The sequence below is a fragment of the Xiphophorus hellerii genome, chromosome 18 (genome assembly GCF_003331165.1).
Source record: "Xiphophorus hellerii strain 12219 chromosome 18, Xiphophorus_hellerii-4.1, whole genome shotgun sequence".
Taxonomy (NCBI): domain Eukaryota; kingdom Metazoa; phylum Chordata; class Actinopteri; order Cyprinodontiformes; family Poeciliidae; genus Xiphophorus; species Xiphophorus hellerii.
The window spans coordinates 28,824,272-28,846,990 of NC_045689.1; the positions used below are offsets into that span (position 1 = coordinate 28,824,272).

At 38.6% G+C, this 22,719-nt stretch overlaps 1 protein-coding gene across 1 annotated transcript in view; it reads right to left on the bottom strand.

Moving 5' to 3' along the window:
• dph1 (diphthamide biosynthesis 1) overlaps window positions 1-22,719 on the bottom strand; it is a 75,481-nt gene that overhangs the window by 11,203 nt on the left and 41,559 nt on the right. The window contains exons 5-9 of the mRNA XM_032545866.1: window positions 20,960-21,114; window positions 17,868-17,989; window positions 12,913-12,981; window positions 11,629-11,785; window positions 7,627-7,727 (exon numbers count right to left, since the gene is read on the bottom strand). Of these exons, the coding sequence (XP_032401757.1) occupies window positions 7,627-7,727; window positions 11,629-11,785; window positions 12,913-12,981; window positions 17,868-17,989; window positions 20,960-21,114 (604 nt within the window). The remainder of the gene's footprint in view (window positions 1-7,626; window positions 7,728-11,628; window positions 11,786-12,912; window positions 12,982-17,867; window positions 17,990-20,959; window positions 21,115-22,719) is intronic.

The following is a 22,719-nucleotide window of genomic DNA, read 5'->3' on the forward strand; positions in this document are numbered from 1 at the left end:
CGACAGTTTGTTCAAGGTCATGTGTCGTTTCAGTTTTTCAAAACATACAAGGTTGTGGATGAAGGCCACATTTTATCTTAGTCTTTCACATAAAATAAATTCTTAGCTTTAACATGATAAACTGTGAAAAAGTTGAAGGCGTATGAAGACTTTTGAAAGGCATTATAGTCATGGAACAGTTTTATTTTAAAATAAATTTCCATATTTTATTATGGTATTTGGATGGAATTATTTATTATTTGCAGTTTTCACATTTACAACAGGATGTGGCACCTAATCACTGCCTACAGTATCAACTGGTGATTTATTTGCCATGGTGTTACTAGCTGCGTTTCCATTAGCCTTAAAATTGTGCCAACTGAAAATACGAAAATGAATTTGCTTAATCAAAACACCAATTTTAAAAAAATAAAGTTTTCAATTAAAGGTTTTGGAGCTAGGATGATGTTGTCTTGAAATTAGTGCATTTTCCAAAACTTTTGTGCATCCCACGAGTCATGTGATGAAAAGCTGGATCTTGCTACTGACAGAAACGATGGGGAAGACGACAGGAAGTAGTGGGACAAAAATGCCACGGCATGTTTTTAATGACTTATCGCGTGAACAAACTTATTGACATACAAATTTAATTGAGTTTCTTATTTGTGTAAATTGTGTTTGTTTTTTTTTTCTTAAATTTTTGTGGCATACAAACAAAGTTTTGTACACATTTGTAATGTAAACGCAGCTTCTTTGATTGATTGGTTTGCAAAGTGCCCTTACCTAAATACAACAGAAAGTCTCTGGGGTTTTGTCAAGAAACATCAGATCAAACAGATGAGCTGTTGCATGCTGCTAAAGCCAATAAGTGCAGCAGATTTACAGCCACAAGAATTTAATAACTAAAACAAATGTACTTTTCGACAACATTCTAATTTGGTGAGACGGTAGGAAAAACGTTATAATCAAGAGCTATGAAACAAGGAGATACCAGTACTGAACGAAGCATGAAAAAGAAAGAAAAAGCCAGCATTTAGTCTCAAATGAGGCGAATTCATTTTACCACGAGAAAGTCAGTTGACATAAAGAATCTATGATTATGACTTTTATTTACTCCTAAGAATGCGTTGACTTCAACAGAAAGTGGAACCTTTCAAATACAAAGAAGCATGCCGCGATTAGAGGAGCGGGATTCAGGACCGGCGAGCCCCCACGCTGAGATGTATAAAAGCTAAAACCATGTGACATTTTCTGCAGCTATGCAATATGAGCTCCAGCTTGGCCATGCTGCATTACCTGCTGTGGACCATTACGCCACAACATTAGGGGAAGGAACCTCCACCTGCACGCTCCCACTTAGTTCTGACTCTCGGCTTCGAACCGCTGAAAGCATTAAAAGTTAACCCCTCAGAACCGCGGAGAAATAGTGCTCACCTTAAATGCCGGGGCATAATTGAAATAAAACAATCAATTTCGTTTAAATGTGGCCCAAAATTAAATTTTAAACAGAGAGATAAGAAGTGCACTGCATAATGTTTTGCTGTCTTAGATAAGAGTGTGTGTGTGTGTGTGGTGTGCAGATATGTGTACATTAGTTTAAAACCTGCTTGGGGACAGACTAATTACACACTTAAGAGCATATGCTAATGGTGCCTTTCTCAGTCCATGGAAAAGTATGTGAGTGTTTAATGACAGAGACAGCCTGGGGGTGGGCTCTGTGCTGCGCGCTGTGTCTGATGGTGCTAGGCAGCTGCACACACTCCATCTACCTCCCAATCTGCCCCGTCTCTCTATGCTTCTTACTTCGGCTTTGATGCAGCCTCAGCCTTGTGCCGCTTATTGTTCGTCACTGTTACTATAAGCTGATGGAGGATGCGGGTGTTCGTGCAGGCTAATCCGAGCAGAAAAGATACAGTAAAAAGAGAGGACCAAAAAATACTTTATTGTGGCTTTTGCAAGTGTATTGTAAGCCTGGTGGGCCACCAGGCTTTACTTGCACCACCACCAGGCTAAAAATGGTTTATTTACTGTTTAAAGACAGGTTAAAGCAGGGGTGTCAAACTCCAGTCCTCAAGGGCCGGTGTCCTGCAACTTTTAGATGTGCCTCTGCTGCACCACACCTGAATAGAATAATTAGGTCATTAGCAAGGCTCTGGAGAACTGATCTACACAAGGAGGAGGTAATTAAGTTATTTCATTCCAGTGTTTTGCACCAGTGGCACATCTAAAAACTGCAGGACACCGGCCCTTGAGGACTGGAGTTTGACACCTGTGGGTTAAAGAGTCTCTTTGTTGAGAAGCACAATGGCAAAATAACGTGGTCAGTATCTGTACGCATATGGAGACTGAGATCAGGTGTCTTTTTTTTTTATTCACTGGACCTTTGTAACCACGGCCTGTCTTTATCAGTCTACATGCTAACAACTTCAGCTAATAAAGTGAGAAGTCATGAGTAAAAGGATGAAACATTTGGACACTTCAAATAGGTTGGAACAACTGAAGTGCAGTAAATGCATATTTATTTAAATTTTATTTTATTACATATTTAACCTTTTTTACTTAAATTTGGAGGAGCCTTCATTGCATCAATGTGACCTAATCAGCTTTCAAATGCAGCCTTCGAAGGATACAGCCTGTGTTTAGGCTCACCTGTTTGTTGTTTGTTATCAATAGGTTACCGATTAAAACTTCCTATAAATTTGTTCAACATTATACAGGAGATCAAGTAGAGTCCTTCATTTCGAACTTCAACCACTCTCCATAGTTCTTTAACAGCCAAGTGTAAGGCTTGTTCACTAATGCCAAAGTCTCTCGTCATCCCCAAGGTGGATTTTGCAACAAAACCCCCACATCACATTTTCCCTGGATAAATCTTTGCACTCCATCCTTGCTGTCTAGTCTCCGCTGCAATATCATGACATCAGTCTTTTTCTCCTAACGGCTTCTACACAGCTTCTTCCCGAGGCGGTGCCTGAAACAAACAAAGCCTCTTGCTGGGTATCAGACCAAAGGACCGGGTCAGGCCACAGGTGGTTGCTATCCAGGGAAGACCTCCCAGTTGTTGCCTAAAATAGTCCAGCATCTGTAAATCCCTGGCTGTCTTCAACTCTCCAAAGTAGACTTTAGTGGTAACCTTAGATACCTTTAAGATTTTAGGCTGCCTGAGTGGTACGGCGTTGGTCTTTTGCTACAATAAAGCATTAAATGCTCCTCTCAAAGGAGTTTAGCGGCCGAGCCCACCTCTTGAAAGACGGCCACATGTAACAATCTCCTCTGCAGCAAACATCACACTTGATACAGTCGAGGCAGGCGAGACAAAGATTGATGAGTTTCATTCTAGGCAACATATGTTCAGTGCTCTAAAGTAGGGCTGCAGAAAATCTTCCAATCGTCATAATATTGGTAAATAATATCATCATAGGATTGGCTAAATATTAAATTAACATAAAAAAGCATAGACATAATTCATAAAATGCTATTTATTGCACTCAAAGCTGCTCTTTTCAATATGAATATTGCACACACTGTTACTGGGATGACGAAATATTCACAATATAATGTGAAGCCCTGCACAATATATGGTAGTTTATGCAGCGGTGCTTTACACAGCTGCATCTAACTTAGATTCAGCCGCTTGGCCATTGAAAAAACATTCCATGCTCACAATGTTATTAAGATAATCTGAGGTATACATGAAGTTTTGAGGTATGCAGCTACAGATTATGCAGAAAGTTGGCCATCTATTCTCCACGCACATGGGATAATTGCTGTCATTCCTAATTACTTTATTAAAAGATCACTAATAGTTGACTGTGGAATGTTTAGTTGGGAGGAATTCCTTGACTAGTCTTATTTTACCTTCATATGAAAACATTTATGAATAAATAACTGCCATCACAGATGTGCAAGTTACCTACAAAATGTTTCCTAATATATCCTCATAATGTAATAGATGCTAACTTTTAAAGGAGCACTGTTAGGTTAAATTGACTTTTTTGAGCTTTAAATTATGTTATAATCTATTAATATTGATTCTTTCATGGATGCTTAGGAAATCCTTTAATTTCCCCGTGACTCCCCCACTCAGCTCCTTCAGACTAGCCAGCAGCAATTAGTAAACAGATTGTGGAACGGGGCATCAGCCAATTATATGAGCTTCTTCTTAGAGCAACGCTGGTAAAAAAAAAAAAAAAAACGTTTTAAGGGCTAAAAGAGGAGCCATGTTGTGATGACTTCCTGAAGGCGGATTTTCAAAAAGAGAAGGAGTTTTTAAAGAGACAGAGGCCCAATTCCAAGGCGTTAAATTCCAAAGTCAAATTACTTTTCACCCAAATTTCACATATAGCATTTTTAGAACAACTTTGTCGATTATGTAACCTAGTTACTTAATTGTGCTATAAAATGGCACTATGTGCTAGGAAACTACATAATACTGCCTCTATAAAAGTACACTAATAAGCTGGATGGTCACTTTTGGCTCCATCTCAGTCTCGATTTGCTTTGAATTTAGAATCAACCTAATGAAGATTCATATGATATCTCTAATTTCATGTGTTGTTTTGCACAGCTTTTAGTTAGATGCATGTTTCAAATTTGCAAACACTGCATTTTCATTTACATTTCATGCTGCATGCCAAGGACTTGAATGAAAAAACACAGGGTGAGCCTTCATTTTGTATTCTAGACTTTTCCTTTACATCAAGGCTATAGTTGCTACTGAAGCAGATCTTGTTGAAAAGCTTTTTTGTCTGTAATGAGGGTTTGTTTTGGTTGGGCGAATCGTGCCTGAATTACATAATTTCAGTGTTGCACTTGCACGTCAGTCTGAGGAGGAGCGCAAAAAGAAAACACACACACACACACACACAACAAAACAAAAGAAAAGAATCACTTTAACTACAATCTCTGGCTTTCCAAACACAGCCCCCTCAAACTATATCCAGGTCTCTCTGGCTCAATCTCTCTCAGACCTTCTGTCCCTATCTCACCCACTCCTCCCTCACACATCACACCTCTCATTACTCCGCAGCGAGAGGCCAATCCGAAGAAGGTTGAGTGCCAGCGCCTTGGTGATTGGAGCTGTTGCAAATCAGTGGCTCGCTGACCCCTTGTCCATCTCCGGCGCAGCCTTTGCAGCTGGAAGTCCGATAAATCAGACAAAAACCGAGACGTGAAGTCAGACTGCATCTGATGTTTCATCGGAGTAACTTGAGGAGAGCGTTTCTAAAGATAGGAGTGAGTGTTGCCGGCCGGGGCGTTTGAGAATGTTTTTTTTGTCTTCAATTGTGATTTTCAGCAACGTAAAAAAACCCAAAATTTATTGACAAGTCAGGTGAATTTTTACTTTAGTGCGTGGTCAAATAAGTTATGTCAGGAGGATCCGCGAGTCAGTTTCTCTATCCCATCAAAAGAAAGTGTTTCTTTCTCTATGTATTTCTACACCCTTATATTAATGCAAAAGTGGCTCAAGCAGGCTCTTTAGTGAATTATTCATGTAAGAAATCTACTTTCCATGCACCCTGTTCTAATGCTGAGGACAATGTGCGAGACATTCACGATGAATTATGCCGGAAATTCACCAAGACCTGAATGCCAATGTTGCTTATAAACATATAAGCTTGAAAACAGTGTTTGTCAGCTGTGTTGTAATGTGCGCTGGCAAACTATGCTGACTCCTCAATTATGCTCAGAATGATGCTTACAGACTGCATCAGAAATGTTGCTGATTGACTACTCGCTGTTCTTCACACCAGCTCAGTAGGGGAATTAGTTGACATATAAATTATTCATGTCCAAGAGGCAAATGTGGTAAGGAATTTGAAATAAAGCAAACATTTGAGAGGGACGGTTTCATTCCTTCCTCTTCATAATTGACAAATAGAAGCTTTGTAAGGAAGTAAGATCCAGAATTACAGATTTTCTGATTTGAAATTGAAGTAAATTTAAATATAATCACATTTTAAAAAAACAATAAATGTTGACCTAAGGATATCTGCAATTTGCTACATACTGGTAAAAGGATCAGCTGACCTAGGTGATAAATTTTATCACGATATTTTCAATACTATTGCAATAACGATATAACGATAAGAGTGACAATAAAAACTATTAATTACATCTCTATTACGTAACTCTATGACTGTGTGTCACAGCAATTATAGCTCCACAAACATAAATACAGCTCTTGAAAACCATTCCTATTTGTAGGACACCGGTCACATAAAGAAGTGTGATTTGTATCACTACACTGCGACCGTTATTCCAAATTTATGTGTATTCAATGACGCTTTCATTAAACAAACAGTGGACAAAACAGTAAAACTATCAATCGCGATAATTAGAACATCATTGCTTGGAATTTACTGCGACAACAATAAATTAAAATCCTTATCACGATAAAATATTTATCACGATAAATGATAAACAATACAATAAATGCTCACCTTTAATCCATTTATTATTTTTTAAAATTAGTTCCTACAAGCATTTGTTTAATATAAAATTTAGCTGTTTTAATGTATAAAAATATGCATTCAGATAATAAACAGCAAGTTCCGGTATTTTAAAAAAACAACTTATACCCTTTGGGATATTGATTGAAGGGACCCGCATGCTTTCCCTGCGAGCCGTTGTGGCATGGCTGACATTATTGCTATTGTATTTATAATCTTTTTAGCTCAGCCACAGGAAAGTGTTCAGTGTTGGAGATCTGCAATTTAAACTCCAGCCTAATGGCTCTCAATTAAATGGCTGTTTGTCAATTGTCAACTCAAAAGGATTTTAATAAAGGACTCGAAGGCTGGACGGCAAACAAGACATTTCATACAAATTATCCGAAGCTTATGTTGTCAGGGAGAATAATGCCCTTTAGTCTGGATCTTGCAGGCATTTTTTTCTACACGCAAAAAAAAAAATCATTTCAACTTTGAAATAAGAGGAAATTGCGGGATTCTTGCTTTTAAAAAAAACACACAACAAAATAGACAGCATGACAAGCTTTCAACTCTGCCCAGTGACAATATTAAAGTGACTGCCTCTTCACAGATAAAGAAAAAAGAACTTATCCTTGCACAATCATGCTTTTATACAATGTGGCTCAAAGGCGTCAGGGGCGTCTGGAAAATATATCAAAATCCCTTCACATGCAGCAGCCTCGCCTTCAAACCAGCAACAGTCGAAGTCTAAATGATGCGCTTGATTTGTTTTCTGCGTTCACGCAGCGAAAACTGAGGATAAAATATTGGCTTCTGGAGGGCATATTCCCCTTTTTGTTTTATCTACCAATGAGCAGCTCTGGCTCAATAGTCCTACTCAGAAACAGAGTACTGTACTGTATGCTCCACTGACGGGTTCATTAATCAGTTGAAGTATGTTTCAGATTTGGGCCTACTTTACAGAAACGCATCTCTCAAATTTGTTTAGGTAACCATATGAACGCAAGAAAAAGTACACAGCGAAAAGGGTAAAACTGAAGTATATCAAGTGTTTTTTGTGCAGGTTGCTTGATGTCTGATTCGCAAATTTCATCAAGTCGCTAAATTTAATGAACAGGAGATCTGAAAAGATTAGGAGTTATGTCAAAGGAAAATAAATGTTAAATACATAAATTATATGCTTAAGTGTTTATCTGTGAATAATAATACTTACGCATCTACATCTGTAATCAGATCCAGCTTGCTGGGGAAGACCTCAGAGAGCAGCACTCGAGTGAAGGACTTGCCCAGAGATTCGAGCTTTGACTCCAGGTGCTACAGAAAAACAAAAAAGGGATTTTAGCAAAATAAAAACAAGAATATTCCAATTTAGAACCTTTTTTATTTTGGTTTCAGGGCAGTGGGGGTCAATTGGAATAGTGTGAGGTGAATCATTAAGCCCTACCAGAGGAAACTGTCATGGAAAATCTTCAGAAAATTGAGTTAAATGGTGCAATTTGGGGCCACTTTGAGGAAGTTTTTTGTGTGTTAACCTTTAGAGCCACTTAGTTAGACGTTTAACCATTATGCTGGTGGAATAAGCAATAGGCTTTTAACAGCAGAGTGATATTTTAATAGAGTAACAAATATTGTCAGTTTCTATTCAGTCATCCCACTGCCACTCTCTAAACACACACACACAAACACGCCCACACGTCGCAGGTTAGTAAGCCTTTCTTGTTTTGACCAATCAGCTTGAAGCTTATGGAAACTGCTTGACCTAACTTTGAGGAAAATTAATTTGCAATTTACAGTTACTTTACTTTGTATGAACAATACAGTTTTGCTTTTTTTTTCTCCTTTGCACACAGAAGTCCCAAGTCGGAACCTTTGTATCCAAGTATTTCCAGTAGACCCGTAAATCTGACGCACAAGCATCCACAAACAACAACGATGGATGACAAAGCTGCTTCTCTCAGCCCACTGGGGTGTTCGCTTTTGTTTCAGAAAACAATTTTACTGGACGCTGGAAAAGATTATTGTTGTGTCCAAGGTGTGCTAAAAAAGAGTTAGCCTATCAGTGAAGCTATTAAAGTCTAAAAAAGCATCTTGATGCTAGACATGTAGCAGTAGCACAAACGTATCCAACGCTAATGTCAGCGGCGTCCACAGTCCACATTTCTAAAGACGTTACATGAATGATCAGGAGTTCCTGAAACACTTCAAAGCCGAATGGGTATAATTTCGCACCAATCCGATGGTTGAATAAAAAAAGTAACAGAGTAAAAACAAATGTCTTTGTTATTGGGCTCATTTGTCTATTATGTCAATAATTTAGCAGCAAAAATGTTTTATTAAATTGAAAATGTTGCTTATTTTGTCGATACATGGCTTTCAATTAAAATGCGATTAATTTCAACTAGTTAATTAAAACCCCCGCAATTTTTTAAGTCACATTTCCCCACTAGATAGGCTCTCCAGTAGGGTCCACAAAACTCATAAAAAACTTCCCAGCTGAACTCACCACTGTACAGTTTTTTCTTCTTCCAATGTGAGGTAACTGTATGTCTGTGACCGTGTTGTAACTGAACGCAGCTAATTACAAGTTATGTTTCCATTCAGCTGTAGCAGAGGTACAGATTGTACATATATTGTTAAAATGTAGATTTATGCTCAAGTTGAAGTCACCTAAATTAGTTGAGATTCTCTAAATGTATTCCAGGCAGCTTTACTATTTTTTTTGTCCCTGAGGTATACTGATGTGCAGTATGAGCAATTCAATTATGGATACATCTTTACTTATTGGTTGGAATGTTGTTACTGGCAGTAAACTGCAACTTTACGCCGGGGTTCACAATGAAGTTGAACAAACTCTTTATACTCTTTCTCTTCTAACTGCTTAAGGTTGCCTGTGCCTTTCAGAGAGGCAGTAAATTCTGGCCCTAAGTAGGATTTTGGCTGACACCTTATGTTGAGAGCGGTGATAAATATGGCTGTTGCTTCACAGTTCTATAACCTCAGCGTTACCTCTCCTACACCTTTAATCCACTCTTTACATTTCTCTTCTCGGCTATGAAACCTCACAATAAAAAGTGATGCATTACAAGAGCAGAGCATCTACTTTCACTGACTCCCTAGCTCCCTGCTAGCTTGTCCACAGGTTTGGCTTTAATAATCTCAGAAAGAAGATGGTTTAATTGAGATTTCAGATTTCACATTTGCATTTACTGCCTGCTCGTGTCTGCAAACTAGCAAATGCACGATAAGAACGGGGAAAAGACAACCATTCCTTTCTGTAAAATTACTCAGGTACGCTCAAGTTCTACATGAATTTCTGCCACTAATGTGTCTTTTCAAGTCTTCTTTTAGAAATCTCTGGTCAAAATGCCACAGAGAAGCAGTGAACCGTTGACTCCTGCAATCACTTCACACTCATCCCTTCAGTTTGAGCCTGAGAATTGACATCAAAAGAAAAGATGTCGTTTTGAGGTTACCGATTTGATGTTTTATTCCTCTCACTGAGTGTACCTGAACAACGTCCATCCAACAGATTGAGCTGTTTTCAAAGTCCTTCATTCAACAACAACCACAAAAAAGTTAGATGTACTGTCAAGGTGTAGTGACGTTCAAAGTATTTTATTGTCGAACCATCACCTCTACAGGCATTTGGCGGACAGAAGGCATAATTTAATAACCCTTTTTAAAACCCTAGTAAAGAAAGGATTTAAATTCTAGATTTTATTACTGTGCTAATTATTAGCAGAAGTTGCTAAAGACAGATTAAAACGTCGGCTATCCTTCCCTTTCAGCCTGTTTAAAAGGTTTAAAAAAAAAAAGGCATTTCCGATTGTTACACTGACTCCTCTCTCCCAGACATGGTGTTACATCACCTTGCCTCCAACTAAAAACTGATACTCCTTTGGCATTGTTTTGGAGTGATTCAGCCAAACTATGGAGCATTGCATGAATTTTATTCTGGGCAAGACCAGCACCTACCTCTAGAGAGTAGTGGACCCAGATAAGACTGGGTTCATTTTGGGCTATAAAGGGGAGTTATATGACATCCCATATAAATATAACCTTTCCAACAGGATGCATGTATCAATAAATTAAATTGTTCTTCGAGTTTAGAAACTCCACTTCCCTGCTGAGTCTGCCTTTAGAGATGTGGGCAGTTGGCTGAGTTGTTATGAGAGCAGGAGGCAACCAGACGGAGGGAGAGGAAAAAAAATCCCACAAATGCTCTTTAAATGAGATAAAGGTAAAAAGCAATGCTGATATCCAACCTCCCTGGGAGGATTATGAGACATTTCAATGACTGCGCTCTTATCAGAGTTAGTCCTGTTCTTTTACTTGTGAGGTTATCTGACACCACACTTCTTAATCTGAGCAGTTCGCTGCTGGAAAGCTTTAAGAGGTTTTTTTTTAAATTATTATTATTATTAAAATCTGCCTTCTTAAATCCTCTCTCCTCTAAGAAAGAAAATGATCTGTCTGGTTTCCTGTTGACATTTTTACATCAATGCTGGCTTAATATTTCGAATCTGGATTTAAGTAAACCTGAAGTACAAGCTTCAGAGTTTGCATTAGCTTTAAGAAAGATAGGTGATCTGGTATGAAATCTTTTACATCTAGCATTCAAGTTAAAGTCAACTTATACCGCGACACAAAAGGCTTAGTGGTAGATTTTAAACTGCATATTTTCTATAAATATTTTAAATGTCTAGCTACTCTGATTGATCATTTCCTTCTTTCTAAAAGGAAAGAAGTGCAAACTACTTCAATAATTCACTAAACACGTCTACAAAATCAAAAAGAATTAGTAATTTTCTTGATTTGTAGTTGTGCTTAATGTGTTTTCTTGATTAGTAATTGATTTTAGTTAATGCCATTGTGGTTTCGTGTTTTGTAGTTGTGCTTAGTTAATGTCATGTTTTTGAATATGTTCTTATGTTTTTAAATTTGTAGTTGTGTTTAGTGAGTTATCGAACTTCAGGGCCACAGTAAAAAATCCGCTTCAACTGAAGCAACCTGAGAAGAAGAGTACTATCAAAAGATACGGATCTGCATCACAAAATAACAAGCTGCCACACAGAATGCTGCCTGTCCAATCAGCATCACATGCTATCAAAACACCTGTCTAAAGAAAAAAAAAACATACTTTGCAAAGTATTACCAGTGATTGCACAAGAAGCCTCGGGACAAGCAGACTGCTGAAACGAGGATGCAAACTCACCTCCAGGACTTTGGGACTGCCCTGTCGGCCCAGCGTGCCCAAGATCAGACCCCATCTCTGGGCCAGCCGAGCCTGGTCGATGGCCTGCAGCCTGGTGGCTTGCATGGCCTTGTGATCATAGTACTCCCTGGAGAACACCTTGCTGTAGGGGTCATATCTACAAACAGGCACAGAGAGAGAGAATCGCTATGGCACACAGATGTTTTAGGTGGTGTGCGTAGGCATAAACATGAGAAGCTTTATCACTCCCATTACCAGCTGTTGCTCGGGTATCTATCTCGAGGACGGATATGCGCAAAAAGACGGGAAGTTTAATCATGAAAAGCCATCAAGTATGACAGGAGCTGCAGTATCTTAGGGAAATGGGGGTATTTCAGAGCTTTTAATCTCTTTTTCTCTGCTACACTTGAGATTAGAATCTTGTTTATGAGGGAGAGACCTGTGATCTTAGCTGCAGTGTATGGATGTATAACAACTGAGTTTGGCTTTAAATTCAAACAAGTTTGCTTAAAGTGTATTATTTAGAGCAACATTATTTAGCACGTTTTTCAAGGCACAGCAATATTAATGATTTTCTAACTTAGAAGGTATTGGAAAACAGAACAAGAAGTATTTTCTTTGATTGAAACATCTAAATTCTTCAGATTATGGTTAATTTTTTATTTTTTTCAAATAAAAAACCTGTTTCAGCACCCTTTAATCGAATACAACTAAACTGCCAGTAGCCTTAATTCACCTAATTAGTAAACGGAGACCATCTGTGCGTAATTCAATCTCAGTATAAATACAGCTGTTCTGTTCTGGCTCAGAGGTTTGTTAGAGAAGAATGGCAGAGACAGCAGGGATAAAATAGTGGAAAAAGGCTAAAGCAGCTACAAAACAATACCCCATCTAAACTTTGTTCAATCCCTCATCTGAAATGATGGCACGAAAAAGGAAAGCCATTTTAAAGATAATAAAAAGAAAGGCTAGTTAGCACAGCCACCATTGACAGAGGATGAACAGTTTTTCTATAATGGTAAGTTAGCAACTGCAGCAAACTGGTAATCTGCAGTGTGTTCGCGAACATGATTGACAGTGCTGGAAACAACCAATCAGACCCTCCTTCTGGCTCTGATTGGTTGTGTCTGAGAGGAAGTGGTGTCTTTCTGCAAATGGTAGCAGGACCACAGAGATTACCAATCTTGTATTATACTGTATTTTTTATAAAAGCTACAAACTAACATTCCAGGAAAGAAAACATTACACACGTAAACATTTCTCTAACGTGTTCTTTCATATTACCTGTAGGCGGGAATGTCTGGGTTTGCGATCATGATCGACTCCAAGTGAAATCTTCCATCTCCAAGATAACTAAAAAAAAAACATTTAATTGTGAGCACAGGAATTCGAAAAAAAAAAGATAAAAATAAATCGTCTGTCTTCACCTGCTGTATCTCAATATGAATGTGCCGTAGATATACAGCCTCTTTTAAGAAACACAAATGAACTAACATAAATGCATATTGGAGCATAAAACCGGAGCGCCTTGCTGCTTGGATGTGGAGGGTGTTCAGGTCTGTACCTGTTCTTACTGAAGACATGCAAATAATCTCACTAATTGCTTTCTTTGTTGAGCAGCTTGAAACGGGCATGTAGGCCGTTTGCCATGCAGGCAATTTTGAAACTCGTCTAGACTATGTGTCAGAGCGCGCCTATGTGAAAACGTGCACTCCGCGTGTCCCAGCAAAATAATATGCAACGACGGAACAGAATGAAATCTGGCACAGCCTCCTCTGCATTGCTTGCCATTGCTCGGAAACGTCCGAGCCCCTCGAATAATTACATCCGCGACAACAAACCTGCAAGCACTTCAGTCCCGTTGTCCGATTTCGGCTGCGCGCTCTGAGCCTCCGCCTTATCATCATGTTCACATCCACATATTGTTCTTTTGTAGAAAAGAGCAAAAGCGCATTTCAGAAGATAGAAACGCTCCACTGATCTTTTCTTAAAGCTCTTTTGAATACAATTTCTGGCTGCTAAGAGTTGTTTTTCTTCCCTTTTTTTTCTGTTCAGTGCTTCAATGACTTGTATGTGCATTTACATTTTGTGCATGCAGCATTTCTGTCACACTTGCTCAGTTCTAATTAAAGTAAAAATAAACCAAAGCCGAGTTTTAATTAATGCCATTTCAAAAGGTTATGATATTCGACACTGTAAAAGATATGTCACAGATAACGAAACTGAACTCTGATGCTGTTGTTAGAGACATCTGTCGTGACATTAAATTGATAATAATTTATTAAAGTCAAAAAGGAAGCCTAATTATTGAAGGAAACTATGACTCTGTAATTAAGCTTTCAGTGATGCCTCAACATCACAACAGAACACTTTTTTTCCCCTCCATTTGGTGCCGCATGAGAGAGATAGTGTTTAAGATCATGTTTATGGAGCCTCATCATAATATCAACATGTTTTGTATTAGTTTAAAGCATGCATGTTATCAGTTTTACAAGTTTTCTTTTTTATTCTTATTCAGGATTGTATCTCACCACAGTTATATTCATTTCCATGTACAAAATCAATAAATATGTAGCAGAAATGTAAGAAAACATAGCATGCACACTTTATATAAGGAAGCCATGGTTTCTCAAGTCTTAAAGCTAGTGTTTTATGCATGAGGATTTAATTGCACTGCAGTGATGCAGCTGTCAAGATATTGTAGAAAACTAGTTAAATTTATTTGAGTCATTTTTTGAAAATAAATGTATTCCTAGGAGTAGTTTTACTGGGCTCCACATTTCACTTATACTTGAGTAACAATATTTGCAAGTATAACTAGTCTCAATACTCAGATAGCATCTAAAACCAAATATTTCTCCTTCATTTGGCTCAGACACAATGAAAAGAAATCATGTTGACATAGCTAATTATTAAAAAAAATAACTAAAGGATGATTCCAAACAAAACTGGGTCTGAACCAGTTTATGGCAGCAACTCTGCTTGATTCTCATCTCCCTTCAGTTCTCCGCCTGGGATTTTTACCCATGTAGCTGAATTCCTCTGACTGAGTTTCAATCGGGCCAATCAGCAAACACAAGAAAGAGTTTTGAACGATGTTGATTTTCTGTGCTGCTTTAGAATTGTACTCTACTATTGCTATACCGTAGTTTTATCAACATTTTATTGTTGGCAAAGAGGTTGTGACCGTGAGCGCGCGACAATTTCCAGTCAGCTTCATTGAACTGGCACAATACAAACATCATGGCCAAACATTAGCAACTGGGTAAAATCAGATCCAACAGCTTAAAATGTCAGAGTCCACGCCTCCAACAAGCAATCATTTCTCAATAGCCAAAGCTCCAGACCCTCTGGATGAATCAGATGAATCTTTGACTCCTTCCAGTCTGGTTTTCGTGCTCACCACAGCACAGAGACCGCCCTCGTAAAAGTGTTCAATGACATCCATATAAATACGGACTGTGGCAGAACCACAGTGCTGGTTCTGTTGGACCTCAGTGCAGCTTTTGACACTGTTGACCATGACATATTACTGAATTGACTGGAGAGTTGGGTCGGACTCTCCGGTCCAGTGCTTAACTGGTTTGAATCCTACATAAAGAACAGGGATTTCTTTGTTTCAATTGAAAACTTTTCATCAAAGAGGTCAAAGGTCACATGTGGGGTACCCCAAGGTTCAATCCTAGGACCCCTTTTATTCAATATTTATATGCTCCCACTAGCTCAGGTTATAACAGGAAATAATATTAGCTACCATAACTATGCAGATGACACACAGCTCTACATTACGATGTCACCAGGTGACTCAGAGCCCATCCAATCACTGAACAGATGCTTAGAACAGATAAATGTGTGGATGTGCCAAAACTTTCTCCAGTTGAACAGAAACAAAACTGAAGTTATTATTTTTGGACCTAAAGAGGAACGATCTAGAGTCAATGCACAGCTTCAGTTATTACAACTGAAAACCAGCGATCAGGCCCGAAACCTGGGAGTAGTGATGGACTCTGACCTGAACCTCCAGAGCCACATAAAGACAGTTACAAAGTCGGCCTTCTATCACCTGAAGAACATTTCCAGGCTTAAAGGACTAATGTCTCAGCCAGATCTAGAGAAACTCGTCCATGCGTTCATCTTCAGTCGTATTGATTATTGCAACAGCGTCTTCACAGGTCTGTCCAACAAATCAATCAAACAGCTGCAGCTGATCCAGAATGCTGCTGCTCGCGTTCTCACTAAAACCAGGAAGATAGAGCACATAACACCAGTTCTAAAGTCCCTCCACTGGCTCCCTGTAGCTCAAAGAATAGACTTTAAAATACTGTTGTTAGTTTATAAATCACTGAACGGCTTAGCACCACAATACATTAAAGATCTGCTGTTGTTGTATCAACCTTCCAGACCTCTCAGGTCTTCTGGTTCTGGTCTGCTCTGCATCCCCAGAACCAGAACCAAACGAGGAGAAGCAGCTTTCAGCATCTATGCACCACAAATTTGGAACAAACTTCCAGAAAACTGTAAAACAGCTGAAACACTGACTTCTTTTAAATCTCAACTAAAAACCCACCTGTTTAGAATTGTATTTGAAATGTAATCAATTACAAATTTATTGATGGAACTTGACTTAATGCTTTGTTTTGATTATTGATTCTATGTTGCATTGTGTTTCTGTGTTTGTAATGATGTAAAGCACTTTGAAATGTCTTGCTGCTGAAATGTGCTATACAAATAAAATTTGATTGATTGATTGATCAAAGCGTAGAACACGGGTTTGGTTTTTACCAGGCTGTACGAATACGACTGTTTCATTATTCTTGAAGAGCAGCTGGAGGAGGAACCCCACTTACTGCCACCAAACTCACCCACAGATTCTGCATAGCTGCTCTTTGCAGATGAATTTGTCACATTCTGTTTGATGTAGTCTAGAGTGCACCACAAATCTGAATATTGTTCTTAAAAGGATATTTTTCTTTCGACTATATGATCGGTTTTCTGTCTACAGCCAGAGCCAGTAGCTGCGTTTACAAATGTGCACAAAACATTTTCCATATGCCGCTAATGTCGAAAAAACACAATTTCACAATTTCCATTAAATAAGAAACGCCACTAAAACCCACACATTAATAAGTTTGTTCATGTGATAAGTCATTAAAAAAAATGTCACGCCATCATTCTCCAACTACTTCCTGTTTTCTTCTTCTTCATGGTTTGGGCCAGGGGCAACAACCTATTGTTGATCATGTGACTCATGTGATGTGAACAAGTGATTTCCAAAACCAAGTAGGATTTAAATGTTTATGATTTAAAATATAATACACTTTGTATAAATATTAGAGAGCTTCTCAAAATGTGATAGATGGACAACATATGTTAAATAAATATGTAAAACACACAGTAACTCTTGCATTGCTTTCATCTCCACTTGTGCACATAGCGAAGCTTTTCCATGTGTTTTCACGCACTGGAAGGTTCAAATCACATGGTCTAACACCAAATGACTAAAGCTAAATGTGTGCAGATAAGACAGAGGAGGAATTTTCACCTATGCATAATTAAATCAGGGAAATTACATTATCTCGCTGTGTGCAACAAAGCCCAGGATTTGTTGAACACAGACCAGCACGGCATGTTATTGACGAAAAGCAGCTGCAGGCACGTTGCTATTTCTGCAAATCTCTCTGTTCCTTTTTCCCCAACGCTTTGAAATATCTTACCTACACACAGTCACGTAAAGAAAAAACACACACACACGCCAGTCTAGCCTTTTAGAAGTCATGCAACAACTGGCTGGAAGTTATATTTTTTCCACAGAAAATGAGATAAGTTAAAATAGGCAATCACATGAGCTGCAACAAATGTGTAAACAAACTGAGATGTGCCGCGCAGTTTATCAATTCTCGCCATGCGCTTGTCGCAGTAGGTGTCGCGCTTCGAAAAAAGCTCTTGTTTAAAAAGTTACAAAATTTGGCACGGACGTGGCTGTGTTGCGGTTTTAAGACATCCAAAGCTGTCAAACTACATCGAATTTGCAGATTTCCACAGTGAGAAGGTATTTTTAGCCTCCTGGGGGATCAGCATCTGGCTTCTCCTGGCTGCTTACGGAACACAGACAAACCTGGTTACTTCTGCCAACTACATTTTATGTGACTGGGAGTATTGTCACAGTGATTATGACTTAAATCACACGAGTGGGCATGAAACCGGCGAGAGGGGAAGACAGGAGGAAGGAGGCTTCTTACATTATGGCATCGACGTGGCAGTCCAAGCGTGGAGAGGTGCAGCCTAGAATTTCTCCCGGTGACAGAGGCCGACACTGGGGGACAAGCACATCATACTCTGGCCTCAGGGCTGCACTCACAGCCTGCGATATGAAGAGGAGGGGAAAGTATTTCCACATATTTATTCTAAAGAGGTGAGACAAGGGTCTGCAGGATTTAACTTTTGCAATTTTGATCACCTTATCCCAAAGAAAAATAGTTAAATGTTTTTCTTCCATTGAAGTTAGGCACTGGATTCTGAACTATCAAAAAATTTCTGGGTTTTTTTTTTAGATAAATTGTATCTGAATTTTACATTTCGAGTTGTATTTTTAAAATATCCCCCCTTTTTTTATAATCAGTGTAGAGTAATTAGTGTAATTAATTACTGATTATTATAAAGATGTCTTTATGGAAAGGTCAAGAATTTAGTGTTCCAATTGATTAATGAAGCTTAAAATAACTTAACATAGCTTAATCCCTTTCTTCAGTATTTATAAATGTATTATTTATAAAATCTGAATATAGATCATTCGAAAGTGAACAAAATATCAATAAAATATAAACGCTCATTACATGTTGTGCACAAAATCAGTCTTGGGTGATAAGATTTCAGTCTGCTCAGTTCTGAGCTGTTTCAGGGCCTCCTGTCACTTTAAATCCAAATAAGCTCCTCCCCTCAACTAAACATTTAAATGGCGGCAAATAGATGCACAATTATACATTCGTACATCTTTGCAAAAAAAAAGCAGCCTCCCACAGTAATAAAACTGTTGTATTTTCCAGCAGCCATTGTACAGCAGTAAAACGAGCTGGAGCTCAAGCTTGTGTTGCTAGGTGATGGGCTGGGCTTCGTTGGGGTTGATAGGTGAAGGGAAGTGAATGCTGATTTGTGACTCAACATTCAGGAGGTTTTTGAAACAGTTAATTTTCCAGACACCAAAAAACATTAACTTATTGGGAGTGTTTTTTGTTGTTGTTTAATCACTTGGGATGTTTTCAGAAGAAGTACAAACCCAAATGGAAGTACAAAAAAGTGAAAAATGTAAATTTTGCCTAATACATATTTGCATAAACATGGCTTCAATTAAGCTGAATTTACAGCAAATTGTTTTCTACCTTTTGGCTGAAAAGAAAACATAAATTAATGGAAAAGGCAGAGATAATGTATTATAATCTCCATTATATCTAAAATGCTAAAATGAAATGAAATAAATTTAATCACTTCATTAGTCTTTCCTGAGAATTCATCATAGAAACTGTCTAGATCTAAAAAAAAATCTACTGAAGAACAAACCATAAAGGCGTCCATGCATAAAAAACTACAAGTATGCACACAAGTATACATGGACACGTGGACGCAGCGAAACGACAAAAAAATGCAATTTAGAATCACCCAGGAGTGTAGAGTGATATAAAAATAGCGTATTTTACATTAGCAAAAGTCCACAGCAGCGGTGAAGAACACAGAAAATGAAAGCAGCAGAGCACATTATAGAACAGCGAGGCAGCAAGCCAGAGAGAGAGGGATGTTAAAGCTTAATACTATAACTGCTGCCACTGCTTATGTAAAGAGCAGTCCTGAGCATGATGCTGAACTGAGAGGCTTTCCGAGGTCATTGCGCCTTTCAAAGCAAAAATAACTGCTGCCAGATTTGACAAACCCACACTTGAACTGAGCTCAGAGGAGGGTTCATGAAAACCAGGCACCACAAAAAAAAACAAAAAGCATATATTGCGCAAGGGTTGAGATGAATGCTTGTCTGTATATTTCTGCGGCACCCAAAAAACAAACAAAAAAAAAACCCAGAGAAGGATAAATACAGAAGTCAAAACTGTAACTCATGAGAGGATGAAGAATATAAATTGTGGAAGTCATCCTGGATGTTTTCCTGATTCGATGAGTGTATCATGTCTTGCAAAAGTTTTCAGATTCATTTCAGTTTACCTTACATGGATGTTATTTGACAGTCCAGCAGAAAGTAGTGTAATATTGTGAATTGGAAGGAAAATAACATAGTAACATTGTGAATGGACTGCATTTCAACTCCCTTCATTCTTCTTTGCAAAATAACTGAAGATTCTCTTTTGGATTCAGGTAGTGAAATCTTGAAAAAAATTGGATCTACGCTCAGGATTTGTTTTGTTTTTCATCTCATTACCTAGTGGGAAGTTGTACCTCATCCCCAATCTGACACCTTTTGCTGCCTGTTGCAAGTTTGCTCGAATAATTTATCCCTTATATAGTAACTTCCGAAGTTTGGCTGGTCCTGCGACTTTTAATCAGGTGAAACTTGGGTATGTTTTTTTTTTCCCTTCATGATGCATTTTTTGACAGATGTGTTAAATAATAATTCATACTGACGTACATGAACCATGGAGTAAATATTACCATCTGCAGAAGAGATGAAATCTAATCACAGGCTGGAAGCTGGAGGTACGAGTTAACAGTTGGATACATAAAGAACGTGTTGCTGGTGTTCTGATGAGCTAGCTTGTCAGATTAGAAATAGCTACGTCTATCTGACGGTGCTAACCTTAGCGACTGCTAGAACACCTGCTAAGGCTTGTGAATGGTGCAGTTATGTCACCATGCCCTCGTAGTTGTCAACGAGATGAATAGAAATGATTTTGCAGGCAAATAAATGATTTCATACAACACAACTTCCTCTCTATCACTGCGGATTTACACTACATGCGTCTCCACTTCACTGCGCTGCGTTAAGCACTTTGCCGACGGAGCGCAGCTGTTCCTGCTCACCCTGATTAAAGCAGGACATCGAGGTGTCAGAAACAGCCAGAAGACTTCCAAGCTAAAGTTGACTGTTTCCGCAAATTCATTGAAAAGCAGCTGACGGCTGGATACTTTTATTCAGACTTTTATCGAAAACAACAAAAATATTTTCCTTCTCTTAAGCGTCTAAGTGTTTAATACCTTCTGTTCGGTCTGTCACATAAACTCGCAATAAAGCACAATAAGTTTTCTGGTTCTGACATGACAGAATATGACAAAGAATGAACACATTTGCAAAGCGCTGCAGCTAAAAATGAGAACAATAGCCTTGGTCAATTACCTGCAATGCTGCAACAAACTGAATGGTGCTGACAAGTGCCAGGGATTGTCCAGGACTGAAGTTGAACTTCACTGTGTCCAGGAAGTGTGCATTGTCCATCTGGATATCCACAAACACATACAGCATCTTGATCCCCGCGGTGGAGTCTATGGGGACTGCAGGGAAGTGGAGACAAACAAATAAAAAAGGAAAGGGGAGACAGGTGAATAATTCACTCTTCTGTCAGATGAATCGGCAATATATACACAGCTGATGGCGCCCGGAACATTAAAACCCTTAACATGTTCTGTTGTCCAGCTATACAGGATCTATGAAGGCGCATTTATAGCTCACAGCTGGCGTCTGCGGGGTATAATTGAAAATCATTCCCATCAAGTTGCCAACTCATGCAGGAACTGATGCAAAGACCTCAATTATTTAGGGAAGGAGAGGGACACATGTGATCGCTATTAATGGTATTAATTTCATAGGCCATTTACCACGCACTTGGGCTTAGAAGGCGTTGCTAGAGACGTGCAGAAGAAGAAGAAGTTGCTGAGTGAAGATGGCAGGAGTCCAGGACAGGAAGGGCAAAAAAAGGAGTGAGAGACGCTTAAAACAAAAGAATTACCAATTGTTTTGACAAAAACTATTATTCATCCTTTCATTTCAAGTAAAATGCTCATTGGGACCAAGAGGACATCTTGTTTTAATTGAATAACTGGCCCATTAAGGTGCAAATTTCAAGATTGGAAGAGGTTCCTTAATGTCACCACATTAAACAACTGAGCAAAGAAAGATACGTGAATTCAGAAACCACACAGACATCTAAACTGTTTTCTTCACAGGAGACTGAAAGCAGATGGGAATGAAACGAGAGTGGATTAATGAGAAAATCCCAACAGAAATACGCTGGAGAAGACAAAATTAATTTAGGGAGAGGGAGATTTCAAAGACGGGTAAAGGAAATTCAAATAGTTTGCCGCACAAGGCAGAAGTGGAAAAAGTAAAAATGATCCAGAGTGTGTGAGAGGTGGGGTTGTAAAATTAACTGGATAGAGAAAGGATTAGCGACTCCACCTTTGATCCAGGAAGTATAAGGTATGGATATGGAAGGGTATTAAAAGCAGCTCGATTTGGCTGCAGGGCCCAATGAGGTAAAACTAAGACCAAAAGTGTTGCGCATAACGAGTAAACCTCTGAGCTGAGACTACCATCTGTCCGTTGCTTGTTTATCAGTACTGCCAAATGGTAAAAGGGCAGAGCAAAGCGACATCGATCTGTGTTCACATTACCACGGCGGTCTGAGTGCACTTAGGTGCCGCAATTAGAGAAACAGTCAATGAGACAGACAGGTCTCACTGCACAATCACTGGGTTTTATTCTCATGTGTTATAGCAATAAGGCACATTACCACAGCTCCTTATTAAACAACACGAAAAAAAAACATGCAAACAACTATGTGGGCAAATTTACTAAAAAAGTAAATGTTGATAATGGAACATGGGCTCATCGACAAACGGGTACAACTAAGATTAATCTGTTACAAGTGAGCATTTAGGCAATCTTCTATCAAGTGTTTGTTCTTAATGGACATGGGCAATTATGACACAGAGTAAAGATACCAGTTGACGTCATATTAAAGTTTTAACTAAATGCAGTTATTTATAACAATGAAGTTATCTATAACAATTTATCAAATAGATTTTAAAACGGAGTCTAAAACATAATTTACATCTAAAAAATTATTGTTAGTTTTCAAATATTTATTGGGCAGAAAA